The 17,262-nt window shown below is 39.4% G+C and overlaps 1 protein-coding gene across 1 annotated transcript in view; it reads left to right on the top strand.

Moving 5' to 3' along the window:
* Window positions 1-17,262, top strand: part of LOC139478788 (dnaJ homolog subfamily C member 21-like) — a 32,981-nt gene that overhangs the window by 13,781 nt on the left and 1,938 nt on the right. The window contains exons 11-14 of the mRNA XM_071261413.1: window positions 12,515-12,566; window positions 13,135-13,211; window positions 13,740-13,797; window positions 16,445-16,633. Coding sequence (XP_071117514.1) covers window positions 12,515-12,566; window positions 13,135-13,211; window positions 13,740-13,797; window positions 16,445-16,633 — 376 coding nt within the window. The remainder of the gene's footprint in view (window positions 1-12,514; window positions 12,567-13,134; window positions 13,212-13,739; window positions 13,798-16,444; window positions 16,634-17,262) is intronic.

Raw genomic sequence — 17,262 nt, 5'->3', positions numbered from 1 at the left:
CCTCTAGTGTGAGATGTGGCATATAAACAGTCGGGCAAAAGAAATCATGTAAATTGAATTATACCAAAAATTACAAATGTTACCAAAATGTTACTAGACTGAAAACACTCGTTGAAACACTGAATACTAAAGGTCCAAAACACAACTATGACACCCTTATCAAATACATTATCATGGAAGAACCATCTCTTGTTTTTAGCCACCCATCAAACGTGGGTGTATACTTTCTTGTGCCTGGCAGTTTATCTGTAAATATAGATGTCTGATGTGTAACTAATAAAGAGTGGGTCGTTGTATTCAGCACTGCAACCAGTTTCACATGGACAGTCTCTATGGTTGGTTTGTTTGTTTGTTTGTTGTTCAACGCTGCACTCAGCAATATTCTAGCTTTGTGATTGTGATGGCGGTTTGTACATAATCGAGTCTGGACCAGACAGTCCAGTGATTAATATCATGAGCATCCAGTCTGTATGGGCTCACCAAGTTGTCTTAGTGTTTTCTATGGACTGCCTCTGTAGTCTAGTGGATAGAGTGTCTGCATGAAGATCGGTGGTTCAATCCCCAGCCATCTCATATCAAAAGGCATTAAAAAATGGTACCCTGCCTGGCAATTTCGTCATTAGGCCAAAAAAAAAAAGAATTTGTTCTTAGGGAATGTTTTTTGAAAATATAGTGCGGGCGATGGTGTCTTTTTTTGTTGTTGTTGTTGTTCAAACTAGTATGTAACTAATAAACAGTTGTGTACCATCAACCTGGGAAAGGGTCTCCCTACAGAAATGTTTTCCTTGATGAGTAAAATACTGGAATATAGTATTTGACTACTGTTGGACTTGGAATATTTAAGGATTTATTTGTTTGTTTTTTTAAAAATGGAAATAAAAATGAAATGTGCAGTGAACTTAATGATGATGCACACGGTGCCTGAGAACCAAGACTATTTGTTTTTTAGCCTAATGGAATAAAACAAGGACAGACCGGTGCGGAGTCAGTACACTGTGTCTCATTTTAAAAATATGGCATGGTATCTCAGAGGGCTGGCACTCTAAAACTGGCATAAGTCCAGACTAGCACAAGCAACCACATATATATCAATGCACATCGCTATATGAGTGCAATATTTTAGAATGCATTAAACCCCATTTCACCTCACCACATTTCTATATCATAATTTGAACAGGGTCCATATATGTATAGGTGAGGTGAATTGTGGTTTAATGTGGCGTCCAAGATTACTGCACTTATATAACGGCATGTGTCTGTGTGTGTGTCTGTGTCTGCTTGTAATACTCCGGACTTATGTCAATTTTATCGTGCTAGCCCACTGAAATACCATGCCGCAGTTTAACATGAATACCCCACTCGGACACAGTATACTGACTCCGAGCCGACCTGTCCTTGGTTTTAGCCCCTTAATGCCGAGTGCCAGACAAATACCATCCTTTAACGCTCTACCACTAGACCACGGAGGCAGTCCATGTATATGTATCGAGAAAGGTACCTGGGGTAATACCCAACAAGACAATTCCCCCTTCAATGTAACTTATTACAAGACTGTGTGTCTGAATGATCAGGGGCGGTCGGGTAGCCTAGTGGTTAAAGCGTTCGCTCATCGCGCCAAAGACCCGGGTTTGATTCCTGACATGGGTACAATGTGCGAAGCTCATTTCTGGTGTCCCCCCGCCGTGATAATGCTGGAATATTGCTGAAAGTTGCGTAAAACCATACTCACTCACTCACTTACTCCCTCACTCACTCACTGAATGTTCAGCTTATATACTTTTTAAATTCCTTTTACATTATGATGTTTTATCAAGCAAGCAAGTGCTCAACACCCATCCTATCTCATCCTTAAGTGCCTATGTAGTTATTAAATTATCACAATAAAAGTAAGATCAGTTATATTTTTATTAAACAGTTTGTTTATAGAAAACACATAAATGACATGCAATGATGCAGAATTCCTGATGAAATAACTTGATTGTTATGTTGTTCCAACAAATTGTATATTGATGAATCTCCATTTCATACGAGACAAGGGAATAATGACATTAGTTCATACATGTATACTACTCAAGAACAGTTAAGGATCGCCTGATTCTTTCATATTACTTTAGTTAATCTGTAATGGCTTGACTAGATTAACTGTTGTAATATTAAAGAATTGGGTGGTCCTTAACATTTCTGAAGTGGTATATACTCACCAACAAAAGAAATGTGAATACAGTACCTGTTGGTTAACACATGAAAAGTTACTCATATTCGTGAGATATTAGATTGCTTTGAAGCACAAACGAATATACTGGTATGTTGTGTGAATCAACTCTCATGAATGCATCACTTGTGACATCATAGATCCATGACTTGAGATGCATCATTGTCTCGTGCAGAATTAGCTTGTAAAGTTTGGAAATCTTGTGCAGCATATCGTGATAAGATAAAAGAGATTTTGTGGTAAAGCTTGAGTGATTGTTTGTTTTGTCATTAATTGGTACACATTGGAAACATCTCATCTTAACGTAAATACTTCTCTATATGTTTCTTGATTCGCGTTTTTTTTTGGCGGTGAGTATATATATTCTGTTACATTTGAAACAGACTCGAATAAAAAGGGTAAATCTCATCTATACTCAGAAAATCCTATTCTATGTACATGGTGATCTCAACAATGAGTAAACAATTGAATGGAATAATGGTGGTCTATACAGGAAGAATGAAGCCATGTTGGCCATACAGAGTAAACATGTGAAGTCAGGTAGAAAATATTAATGAGGTAAAGAAAAAACAACTGTTTGCTTCCTGTTTCTTCATGAAAGAAATTAGAATTTATTTTTTATTCATGCCAGAAAAATCATTCTTATCGTATTTTATCACTCCAATTGGTCAAATCCGTAAACAAAAAAATAAGAAAGTGTTGTTAAAACATGTAAAATGTTTTTAATGGGAATTGGCAGAAGCAAGCTGCCATTCTTAATGTAGTTTGGATGCAAACCTAAGTCTGTTTCTCCAAGAAATATAAGTTGCATGGGTTATGAAAATTGTTGACCTCCAGTCTCAGCTCCCACTTAGCTAATTCATGCTGGGGTTGATCCCTAAGGAAGATCAAATGCATGTGTTGAACAACATATTCGGTTTTCTAGTGAACATCTGAGGCTCATGGAAAACTAATACTAATATTACTAATGATTATGATTCCTAAAGATGAAACGGTTTCTAGTTTGTCTATTCTTGTCTTATCGGTAAACTATCTTGTGAGAGTTCTAGCTCTATCTAGTATGTTATAGTCGAGGTATTGGCTATATCTAGTATACTTTGCTTAAAGTACTGGCTCTTGTTCTTTTTTTGTTTGTTCTATGATGAACACTTGGATATAAAGGGATTTATTTAGACCTACTCAGAGGCTGATATTCGGGCCCCAAGTCTTTAGCCAATGTCATCCCAAATTCCCATATAGTAAATACAAATTCCCATATTGTAATTACAAAGTCTGTGGACAGTGTCATCCCAAATTCTCATATTGTAATTACAAATTCCCATTTTGTAATTCTGAATTCCTATATTGCAATTACAAATTCCTATATTGCAATAAAAAAATTCACATATTGTAATTACAAAATCCCCTATTGCAATTCTGAATTCCTATAGTGCAATTACAAATTCACATATTGCAATTACAAATTCCCCCATTGTAATTTTGAATTCCTACATTGCAATTACGAATTCACATATTGCAATTCTGAATTCCTATAGTGCAATTACAAATTCCCCTATTGTAATTATGAATTCCTACATTGCAATTACGAATTCACATATTGCAATTCTGAATTCCTATTGTGCAATTACAAATTCCTATAGTGCAATTACAAATCACATATTTCAATTACAAATTCCTACATTGCAATTACAAATTCACATATTGCAATTACAAATTCCCCAACTGCAATTACAAATTCCCCAACTGCAATTCTGAATTCCTATGGTGCAATTACAAATTCCCATATTGCAATTACAAATTCCTATGTTGTAATTACAAATTCCTATATTGTAATTACAAATTCACATATTGCAATTACAAATTCCTATATTGCTATTACAAATTCCCCAACTGCAATTCTGAATTTCTATAGTGCAATTACAAATTCACATATTGCAATTACAAATTCACATATTGCCATTACAAATTCCTATTTTGTGATTACAAATTCACATATTGCAATTACAAATTCACATATTGCAATTACAAATTCCTATATTGTAATTACAAATTCCTATATTGTAATTACAAGTTCACATATTGCAATTACAAATTCCTATATTGCTATTACAAATTCCCATATTGCAATTACAAATTCCCATATTGCAGTTACAAATTCCTATATTGTAATTACAAATTCCTATATTGTAATTACAAATTTACATATTGCAATTACAAATTCCTTTATTGCAATTACAAAGTCAGTAGACAGTGTCATCACAAATTCCCATATTGTAATAACAAATTCCCATATTATAATTCTGAATTGCTATATCGCAATTACAAATTCCCTTATTGTAATTACAAATTCACATATTGTAAATACAAGTTCCCCAAAGAATGTAGTCATAGTTATGACCAATGATAACCAGTGATATGGTTTTTGTGGAGTTGACTTGTGTTTCACTGATAGCAAGACCATAAAGATGATTGAGAAGGCTTTAGCGTGCAGTTTTATGCTATTGCTTTGAATGCAATGTTAAGATTCCACAAAATTTGAGAAAATAAGAACTTAAGAAAAGTGATGAGTTTTTCCCACTGTGCCTGCCAGTGGCACTTAGTTTGGAATCTTTGATAAATCCCTGATGAAACATATTTATATAAGCCAGGTGATACAGTCACATCAAAGTAAGTATCCAACATACTAAGATCATCTTTACCTTAGAATACAACATATCTAGAGCATTATATACTGGATGAAATAATTACTTTATACCAGGAGTTGGTGATGATTGATGACGATCAGTGGTTGATTTGTGTATCCATAATGAACATCAGGAAATATGTTTTGATTTGTTCAACCATTCAAAAAATGTATGAATGATATAAAGACCATCATTTTCCAACTGATGAAGAATATCATTTTTGAAATCCTGAAAAGCTCAATAATATTAACATTTTGTAATCCATTCTGATTGATTGTTTGGTTTTGAAACCCCAACCACTTGTGAGATATTATGAACCAAAGATAGATTTGTCAAATGTTTAAATGTAAACTTTTAGACTATTAAAAATGCATATTTGGTCGCATGCAAGAATTTAGTAATTTGACATCATTTTGACTCACTGCATTTTTCAGGCATGACAGCATCATTTAAACAATTTATACTTTTTTTTGAAAATTTAACAAAATTCAAAGTTTCCATTATGCATAATGAAAATGAGCCACAGAACAAAATGAATATTATCTTGTTTCAGGCAAATAGTATATTATTCTTAAAACTACTCTGTACTGAAGTCTCCAACATCCTTTTTAAAACATACTGAACTTTTCCTTTTTTCATAGGTCACCTAGTAAATGCACATTGCAAAGTACTTGCATTCAACTGGCACTGGCTGGCTTTTATCACGACATGAAGCCTTCTATTCCCACAACTGTGTATCTGTGCCTGCTAATTATGCCAGAGAATACTATCTAGTCTATGTTTTCGGGGTTGGCCAGAGGCTATTCAGTGCATTTTTTAAAAGGTCAGCTGTTAGATTTTGTTTGATTTTTCTAGTTGTAGTCTTTTATTTTGTGTTATCCTTACAAAATAGAGCAATCTGACAAATACAGATAATTGTATCTGGACCCAGTCAAACAATAAACATACTCAGATGTTAGGAGATCAGTATTACTTTTTAGATAGTGAAACTCTTTAATTTGCATATTAACATTTACACTTCACTATGGTAATTTCCACTCATGACTCTTGGCTTTGCTATGTTTGTTTGGGTTGATACTTTGAACTACAGCCTTTAAGACTTCATTAATTTTGGGATACAAATTGATCTTAGATGCTATCGATTTTTTTATGCCACCGAGTTTGTTAGTGATCACGTACTTCTTCATCATACTTCTAAGTTTGGTCCTGATCGACTTCATCTGATCATCAATTTCCTTCAGCTTGTAATGTCCCTTTCGATACCACCAACCAGACTCATCAGAAAGGTCATGGTCAAACGAGTTATCAAGGTCAAATGAATCCATGAAACTTTGGGATGACCTTGAACCTATTCTGTCCGAATCCTGCTCATTACTTAGGTGGTGTGAATCACTGCTGATGAACTGAAGAGACTCCTTTGAAAGAGCAGACGTCATTCCTTGACTTGAGTCAAATGAATCAAAACCTCTACTTTCACTACTGGTCATTGAGTCATAACTGTCACTGACCTCCAGTCGTGCGAGCTCTGGTCTTGCAGACACACTGTCACTCTTGACTTGAGCATGTTGCATATAGCGCTTGTCGTGCTGTCCACCTGGGTTATGTGTTTTGGAACTTGGAACATGAGACAGTTGATCCTTGTGAAATGGAAACTGTCTCCCATTCAGGGCATGGCCAGGAAAGTTTAAATGTCTCTTATATCTCGGCTTTTCATCAACTTCATAATTGTGTTCTTGATTGGGAACATCACCATCAGTGTCAAGATCAGTGTTTTTGGATGTTGCATCAACTTCTGGAACATCAAGATCAAGTTCATCATAATGATTTTCAACTCTGCGGAATGTTTCCAGATCTTTTGGACTGACATCAGCATACTGAGGTGTCCACAGCAGCAAGTTGTCAGCTTTGTCCTTGCGGTCAGCCTGTGCTGTGTGGTGGTTGCGAGACACACTCTTCCTCTGGCGCAGATTGTCCTTCTCCTTGTGGCTCTTGTAGATGCTGTCCTTCCTCTCCTGGAGACCTGCTCTGTCAATAGGGATGCTGTAGTAGCTGCCAGTCATCTGAGTCTTGGTGTCCGGGACACTCGCAGTATCACTTCCTGCGCCACCTTGCAGTGCAGGGTTATCACCCTTCCTTGACAGTAAAGGGTCACCAACAGCATTTCTAGCTGGAACTGACCCAGTATCGATTCCAGCTTCACCTTGAATAGTGGGATTGTCCCCCTTGTTTGAAGGCTGGAGTAACGGATCGTTTGCTGTGTCTATTGGTTGTGTTCTGGTATTAGTTTTGTTCGAGTTCGTGGCTGGGTCAGCTGAGTTAACTGGGCTAGAGGTGTTTGGCTTCATGTATTCCTCTTCATATTGAATGATGGGACTGCTCATGTGTGACGTGGAAGAGTTGGCAGGAAGTCCTGTACCATCAACATACCTCTCAAACTGACTTTCACCAGTGACCACATTACCTCCATATGGTTCAAAGTCTGTTTCATTGTTTCCACTCAGATCATGGCCAACATTTTCAAACTCAGTCTCACCTGCGTCATATGTTTCATTCCCATTTTCAATGTTAATTTCCGGTTCTTTGAAAATAGTTCCATTATAAGGGAATAGCTCTTCAAATTGCAGTGTCTCATTGATTTCTTCTAATCTTTCTTCAAGAGTTTCATTAAGTTCCCTTATCATTTCATCAATTGTTTCGTTTCGATTTTGTAAGAATTCTTCAATGGTTTTATTTCTCTCAGCCAAGATGTCCTCAGCAGTTTCATTGGCTGTACCAAACATGTCATTGATTGTCACATTTCTGCCATTCAGTCCTTCCTGGTCAGTCACATTTCTCTCTTCAAACCAATCCACAATAGTCTCATTGGCTTCCCCCAGTAAACCATCAACTGTTTCATTGCCCCCATTCTCCTGTGCAGTAAGAGTCTCATTTGTAGCTTCACCGTTCATGCCAGTATTATTTGAGGTATTTTCCCCATTGTTCAGAGGACCACCTCTGATGCCTGTTCCGCGACCTCCGATGCCTGTTCCTTGACCTCCAGGACCTGTTCCTTGACCTCCAGGACCTGTTCCTTGACCTCCAGGGCCTGTCCTCTGACCTTCAGGATATCCTGGGCCGAACCCCTGTCCAGACAGTCCTCTGCCGCTATTCCAGCCATATGGGTTCATCCAACCCATCCACCCAACTCCTCCAGGACCCCAAGCATAACCATATCCATTCCCAGCAAAATTAGGATTCCTTGGTCCAAAATAGCCAGCATTGGCCATAGGTCTTCTTCCCATATTGAACAACTGGGGATTAGGGTAGCCACCTGGGAAGACTCTTTCTTCTTCATGTTCAGGTTCAAATTCAGCCTCATATTCATTCTCATTTTCCCATTGGTTGTACTCACTGTTGCCATAGTAACCTCTGGGGCCATAATAACCTTGACCTCTGCCACCTTGACCTGGATTAAACATTCCTTCTGAGTTGTAATTCCCTTGGCCATTGTTATTGTATATGCCACCACTGGCACCATTTTGTTCTCTGGTACCTCCAGCGTGTCCTTCATTCACTCCCAGGTTATGGGGTAGTCTACCAACACCTGTTCCAGCCGTGCCACTGTGCCCTGATCGGATGCTGGGGTTGACACCAAGTCCAGGATTTCCACTATTTGTACCAAGTTGCCCATTACTAGTATTTTGTGTATTCCCACCAGTGTTTCCAGCATTGCCACCTCTGTTTCCTGCACTGCCCCCTCTGTTTCCTGCATTGCCACCATTGTTTATTTCACTGCCACCAGTATTTCCAAGATTGCCACCATTGTTTCCTTCACTACCCCCTCTGTTTCCTGCATTGCCACCATTGTGTCCAGCATTGCCACCTCTGTTTCCTGCACTTCCACCAGTATTATCATGATTGCCACCACCGCTTCCAGCATTGCTACCAGTGTATCCAGCATTGCCATCTGTATTTCCAAAATTGCCACCTGTGGTACCGCTGTTTGACATACTTGAACCGGAATGCCCTACACCACCATTTCTAAAGCCAATATTTCCCATATTGCCACCATATCCAGTGTTGCCTCCAGAATGGCCCCAGCTTCCATATCCTTGGCCGTTATGGCCCATATTCCCTCCGACCTGTCTGCTATTTCCTCCAAAGCCTGGGCCAGTTTGCATGATATTACCTCCATTAATTCTACCTTGGCCATAATTTCCAACTCCTTCGTTTCCACCATACCCTGAGCCAGCTTGGGGAATATTTCCTCCGTTATTTCCAGTTTGGCCATTATTTCCAACTCCTCCAGGTCCACCATTCCAGCCAGGCCCAGTTCCATAGTTTTGACCATTCCAGCCAACGTTACCATGACTCCCTCCAAGACCTGGCCCACCATTGTATCCAGTGTTATATACATAATAGTCATACAGTTCGTGTGAAATGTCAGCCCCTTCCATGGATGTCACATTGTCATCATTTTCACCTGATTCCGCGGGACCAACATTAACCACAACATTGCCATTACTCAAAACTTCAGTGCTGTTATTCTCAACTGAGTTAACTTCAAATTCTTCCACTGTAAGTGGTTCGAACATTCTGTGGGGTAACTCACCAGGGTCTTCAGGCAACATGTGCCACTCTCCCAGTCTCCGGGTATTTGAATTACCAGACTGTCTCGACATCTCACCAATCTGTCCTGCTCCTCCCGGAATCCCCATTCCTGAATCTTGGGCATGATTTCTATTAAATCCTTGATCTGATTGTGGCTTATTGAACTCTTCCTGACTCACAGTCTCGGTAGAATTGCCCTCTGTCCTGTCCTCTGTTTTGTCCTCAGAGGGTGTGTGCAGAGTCCAGTCCTTTGACCCAGGGTCACTGCTCCGTGTATCAGTGACAGAGGTCACTGTTTCTGTCTTTCTCGGTTCTGGTGTCCCAAGATTTAGCATTGCACCAATTTCAGTATACACACGTCTGAATATAGCCCAGTGACGCAACACACTATCAGACATTGCAGACAGCTTTTCCTGAATACTGTCAATCTGATGGTTTGATATTTGAATCTGACCCAATGCATCATTGAGTTTAGTCTCAACAGGTGATAATGTTGTCGAGATCGCAGCAGATGAAATATTGTTCTTTTCAGCAGTTTCTATCACAGACGTAGAAGTTTCGTTAAAATCATCAGTCACTGTAATAGGTGCACAAGAAAAGATGTCCAACACTATGAAGACACATGCACACAGTAATTCCCTTCTCAGAACACCAGCCATCTTGTCGTCTGACCGTCTGCTGACTCAAGGAATATTTATGCTGCTGCAGTATCGGGGCCTTCTGCTAAATAGTCTGACAGGCAGGATGACAGCCATTAGTCAGCCATTGGCGGGAGTGGCCTCATCTTCAGGGAACCTGACACCCTGTTGTCTGTCAATGTCAACATTGTTTAGGTTTGCCTTTTTTGAAAATAATACTTCGTTCCTGTTACTGAAGGATTCCTTTTATGATTACTGTATTTTGTAACATGGATTTAGTACATATAATAATTCTGTTATATTTTAGCTCCAAACATTTAACTTTTAACTTATTGCTCAATGCCATATTTTCTCTTTTGTAGTCAGATATGTCATGAATAAGCAAATTTTGTTGATATTGATACTTCATTTTTTAAATAATAATTGGATTTCCCTTTATTTACATATTATGTTTTTGAATTTATAAGAAAAAGAGCCTCAACTATGTATTGTCATTAGTTTGGGATGAATTATTATATTTAGCTATTATTCATTTGGTGTTTTATTCATTTCATTAATGAACACAGAAAACGTTTCTTTCATTCATCATTCACAAATTTGTCTTCATAATATCCTGATATATCTTGAAACCTTACTCAAAAGACACATGGGGATTCTGGTTTAGAATGGGTCCCGAGCAACCCATGCAGGTCATAATAGGTGACATGGATTTGGGTGGTCAGACTCGGTAACTTGGTTGATAGTGTGTCGTACTCTAACAGCATGGATTGATACAGGCCGTCGTCACATAGGTGGGATATTGCTCAGTAGTGTTGAACAAACAAACAAGCAAATACACAACTTCACTATAGTCTGTTTTCCTCACATATCTGAGGCAGTCGTGGTCTAAGCGTAAGCTCGTCACACCGAAGACCCCGGTTCGATTCCCATCATGGGTACAATGTGTAAAGCCCATTTCTGGTGTCCCTCGCCGTGATTTTGCTGGAATATTGCTAAAAAAGCGGCGTAAAACCATACTCACTCACTCACTCACTCCTCACATATTTTATGATGTCACTGGATAACCTTTTAAAGACTTAATTTACTGGAAAATAAAAAGTTGAATGAAGTTTCAGCCATGGCTGTTTACTGATTCAATTTCCTGTAATCCTCCAATATAACGTTCCCATGAATCATATGAAGGTGACATTATCACAAACAGCAGACATGACTAACTTTGAGAGAAGGTTGAAAATGGCGGCCTGTCATTGCGTCCCTAGTTGGATATCAAACTTTTGAGGGTAGACGTGTAGAGCAGACGTGTAGGGCAGACGTGTAGCCTGGTGTTAGACAAACAGACCTGTCAATCACTTGTTAACCCAGACAATGGACATGACTTCTAGTTTTGCTGCCCGAGATCATGCTTTGAGAGATACAGTTTTACAAAGTTTAACAAAACAGCAAAATTCTGTCAGTCTCTTTGAACATTTCTCATGCAAGTTTGAACAAATTTACTTGCATACCTTTACGTTTCTGTGAGAGAATAATCTTCTTTTGGGGATCTCTTGGAAAAAAGTCTAAGAAGTATTGATCTATCATTAATGAAAAGCGATTTTAAAAATATATATTAGAATATGTTGTCTCTGTTAATATTATTAATTTTGTGTGAATATATTATATTCAAAGTACAAGCCATGAAAGGACTTGGTGATCACTCCATGTTCAAGCTGCTTTATTGCTTGAATATTATTGCCGGCAGTGTTGAATGACTCATTCACTCACTCACTCACTCAATGAGACATAGAAAGTGATGATAACCCTGAGATCTCGTTTCGTCTCAAGTGAAAATCTGGGTTAGAATAGTTCTTCAGCAACCCATGTTTGCTGTCTATGATTATTGTAAGAGGCAACTAACAGGATTGGGTGGTCAGACTCGCTGACTTAGTTGATGCATGTCATCGATTCCAATTGCATGGATCGATGCTCATGATGTAAATCACTGGATTGTCTCATTTACAGACCACCGTCATATAGCTGGAATATTGCTGAGAGCTGCCTTAAACAACAAACAAACAAACTCATTTCATGCTATAGGGTGGTGGGGGTAGGGGTAGGGGTTAGTGGCCCAGTAGCCCAGTGTAAGGTGCCTCAATTCACTTTGCAGAGTTGCGCCCCTTGTTGAGCGTATGATCCTGGGTTTGAATCCCGGTTCGCCCCGATTATGTTTCTAGGTTTGTCACTATCGTACCTGTGCTCGTGAGTTTCACAAAAGTGGTAACCATCAGAGACCTTGCATCACTTTGGGCTTTCCACCCACATTAAGCTGACATGCTGTGATATAACTGTAATACTGTAGGGAAAACCAGGAAGTTTGTAGACACAACAGTTACAATACCCTTTGTGCTTTTCAGACTGTCAAAGAAACAGAAGAAGAAGAGGAAGCAACAAAAACAGCAGCAGGAGGTACGCTAAAAAACTGAATACAGAATAATGTGTTGATATGTTATTCCTGTAATTAACTCAGAGCCACAGGATATTTATGACATTGTTTTATTCTTTTGCTGTTATTCTTTTGCTACAATGACATTTTAGAATCCTGCATTCTGATAGGTCTGTGTGTGATACTGAATCTACGTTAGACCATGATTTTGTTGAACACAGCATCGCCGCGTAAGCCTGTATATTTTTTTAAATTTGAAACCTCGTACTAACACTTTTGGTTTTGAAAACTCATGCTAACTCTTTTGGTTTTGAATGAAATTTATAGGTATCAGTGTTTATCTCCTGACTGAACACTTGTATAATGGATACCTGGAAGTGACGTTGCTGATTTTGGCACCTAAGTGATGCCTCGTTGAAGGTCCAAAAGAGACTGGTGATGGTACCCCACTGGGGATACACCAGAGCAGTAATGTGCGATGACCTTGTTGTTAAAGCTGGTCAAACTGGGGACCAAGATTTTATTGTGATCTGATTAGTGTTTGGACGTTACTTAGCTATCAAAATTGACTTTCTTTGTGTTAAACTCCAGGAAGAGGAGGAAGACATGGGGAAGTTAGAAGGCAGACTTGGAGATGTGGATATCGGCACCGAGGATACCCCAGACAGGTACAGAGCGACTACATAGGGAGGATTATGTGAGCATGTGTGTCATACTGATTTTACCAAATGAGTGTCAGAATTGTTGTATTTGTTGAGTGAGGGTCTTTCATGAATTCTTATGCATGTTTCATAAAATAAGTGTGACACACATGCAAGAGTAATAATTTCTTTACTACTCTTTATTTCTTAATCATTTTGAGCTCCGCTTTAGAAAAATGCATTGATCACGACTGCTGTCTTAAAAAAATAACAATTGTCAAATGACGTCAACAATCTTTGGTTATGATGTCATTTCTAGTGTGACATTACGTCACAATAAGATTTGAATGATGACGTCCGGATGATGTAAACAATACACTGGTACGCGTCAAGTGATATTTTCACTAGGGCAAATACAAATGTCATGAACTCATTTGTCTCTAACCTTAGGAGTATAAAATCAAAACGGGAAACACAGCTTGCTTGCCGAAACATACCACCCAGTTTGATATGCATGTAGTGAACAACATTGTTGACATATTTCTCTGTGCGTAGCTCCACTGCATCCCAGAAACACAAGACCAAGGAGAAGCCTAGTGGTGACACATCGGAGGTAGGTGGTTGTAGGGGAATAGTCTCAGGTCTGGAGGCCCCATGTCCACACTGACAGAGCCTGTAAGCCCCTATTGTCTCCCTGCCCGGGTGACAGGTGATGGGCGTCCTACACGACAGAGGTAACCCAAGCTGTGTGAGAATAGGACCCCATAGAGCTGGGCAGAGGTGTCCTTGGGCCTCATACTTGGCGGTGTGCGGGAGGGTGACTTCATTGGGGAGGAATGATGGTAGCACTCTGGGGGGAGGGGGCATGTCGTATTGATTTATTAAGCAAGTTCATTACTTTAGTAGCTTTATGATCTGAGATATTCTTTTTATTTTAAATTATATTGTTGATATTTTGGACTTGGTTGACAGGTCTACTCCTTCCCCCGATAAGGTTAGTGAGGTGGCCAAAAAACTGTGATTAGGTAGTGTTCATGAGTGATTCAAATACTTATTTGGATAAAAGAATTTAGGAATGGCATCAGATGATGTTTGTTTGTTTGTTGTTTAACACTGCACTCAGCAATATTCCAGCTATATGATGGCAGTCTGTAAATAATCGAGTCTGGACCAGACAATCCAGTGACAATCATGCACATCAATCCACGCAATTGGGATACGATGACCTGCATCAACCAAGTCAGTGAGTCTGACCGCCTCTTACGACAAGTTTTGTCACCTTTTATGGCATCATATGGAAATTAGGCTATCACGCTTTTTGTGTTTGGGGATGTATTATCCTGTATTAGGAATAAACACCAAGGCTTACTTAATACAATGTCGATTCCTGCAACAGGATATGTACCACCCAAACACACATCCAAACGCCCATTTCCCCCAACTAGCAAAGCTTTTAAGAGTTCATCAACACGTTTATCCTTTAGTTTGGCTTTTGTCATTGTCTTGGTGGGAGTGATACCTTTTTTGTCCTGCCTAGATTTCCCCAAGAGAATGACAATATGTCATTTAATGTGTCATCATGTTAGTCCGGAATTAAGCCTTGAAAAAGTTGTATGGATGATTTAGACCTGCATGTAATTAAAGGGGTGGTCGGGGAGCTTAGTGGTTAAAGCATTTGCCGAAGGCCTGGTTCGATTCCCCACATGGGTACAATGTGTGAAGCCCATTTCTGGTGTCCCCCGCCATGATATTGCTGGAATATTTCTAAAAGTGACGTAAAACCCAACTCACTCACTCACGCCATGATTGATTAATCTGGACATTGATTAATCCAGATAATTTCATGGGGAACAGAACGTCCTGATTATCAGGGTTTGACCATATGTCCAAAGTGACAAAAGTAACTAAAGTGAAATAGAAAAATCGTCAAGAAATATGATGGGGCAAGTTTTGGTTGTAATTTGATGAGATACATGGCCAAAAAGATTACTGTGAGTGATAATTCATCAAAGTTGGAATTAGGTAGCCCCAGATGGGATCATTTGTGGTAGAGAGTTACTTCAATCAAATGCCTTGGATCTTTGCTCAACTGTTGACCACCGGTTTATCTGGTTCTTTTCCACAAAGCGATCTTAGTACTAGGATGATCATAGCTCTCATACTTTAACATAGACTTGCAACAGTGGTATCCCTGAGATGATCGTCACTCCCATACTTTAACATAGACTTGCAACAGTGGTATCCCTGAGATGATCGTCACTCCCATACTTTAACATAGACTTGCAACAGTGGTATCCCTGAGATGATCGTAACTCCCATACTTTAACATAGACTTGCAACAGTGGTATCCCTGAGATGATCGTCACTCCCATACTTTAACATAGACTTGCAACAGTGGTATCCCTGAGATGATCATCACTCCCATACTTTAACATAGACTTGCAACAGTGAAATCCCTGAGATGATCGTAACTCCCATACTTTAACATAGACTTGCAACAGTGGTATCCCTGAGATGATCATCACTCCCATACTTTAACATAGACTTGCAACAGTGGTATCCCTGAGATGATCGTAACTCCCATACTTTAACATAGACTTGCAACAGTGGTATCCCTGAGATGATCGTAACTCCCATACTTTAACATAGACTTGCAACAGTGGTATCCCTGAGATGATCGTCACTCCCATACTTTAACATAGACTTGCAACAGTGGTATCCCTGAGATGATCGTCACTCCCATACTTTAACATAGACTTGCAACAGTGGTATCCCTGAGATGATCGTCACTCCCATACTTTAACATAGACTTGCAACAGTGGTATCCCTGAGATGATCGTAACTCCCATACTTTAACATAGACTTGCAACAGTGAAATCCCTGAGATGATCGTAACTCCCATACTTTAACATAGACATGCAACTTGCAACAGTCGTATCGCTAAGATGATCGTAACTCCCATACCTTAACATAGACTTGCAACTTACAACAGACATAGCACTAAGATCCATTTATGAAGCAGGGCCTAGGTCTGGCCACTGTTGGGAGTCGGCTTTAAGATTGATCCCCACTAATGATGGTCAGGCTTGGTGATTTGGTTGATCGTGTGTCATCATACCCAGACAGACTTGATTATTTACAGGCTGCCATCATTGACATATTGCTGAGTGTGGTGTTAAACAACAAATGTTTGCTCTTTAGTGTACAGGGAGTTGACACATTGTTACTGAAAATAGCCTGTCCTGCTCTCTGTTGTATAGGAATGTACAGCCAGCAGAGTGGAGGGAGATGTGGGCGGGGCCCCCGGGGAGAAGGAGCCAAGTGATGTCACGCCAGCCGGGACTAGTCACACGGACAGTTGTCATGGAGATGACAGTGTCACTGAAAACACACCTACAGAAGAGTCACATCCAGACAGGAGAAAACCCAGCAATAGTAAACCTAAAGAGGTGAATATTTAACTCAGCAATGTGAATACTAGAACCATGCAGGTCAATATTAAACCTAACCAGGTGAATACTATACCTAACCAGGTGAATACTAGAACCATGCAGGTCAATATTAAACCTAACAATGTGAATACTAGAACCATGCAGGTCAATATTTAACCCAACAATGTGAATACTAGAACCATGCAGCTCAATATTTAACCCAACAATGTGAATACTAGAACCATGCAGGTCAATATCAAACCTAACCAGGTGAATACAAGACCTAACCAGGTTAATACTAACCCTAACCAGGTGAATACAAGACCTAACCAGGTGAATACTAACCCTAACCAGGTGAATACAAGACCTAACCAGGTGAATACAAGACCTAACTAGGTGAATACTAACCCTAACCAGGTGAATACTAACCCTAACCAGGTGAATACTAACCCTAACCAGGTGAAAACTATACCTAACCAGGTGAATACAAGACCTAACCAGGTGAATACTATACCTAACCAGTGAATACAAGACCTTACCAGGTGAATACTATACCTTACCAGGTGAATACAAGACCTAACCAGGTGAATACTAACCCTAACCAGGTGAATACTAACCCTAAACAGGTGAATACTATACCCAACCAG

Source organism: Haliotis cracherodii, unplaced genomic scaffold, assembly GCF_022045235.1.
Source record: "Haliotis cracherodii isolate W230 unplaced genomic scaffold, xgHalCrac1.p SCAF_4, whole genome shotgun sequence".
NCBI lineage: Eukaryota > Metazoa > Mollusca > Gastropoda > Lepetellida > Haliotidae > Haliotis > Haliotis cracherodii.
Note: the sequence above shows the minus strand (reverse complement) of the source record. Positions and strands in the feature narration are given on the sequence as shown.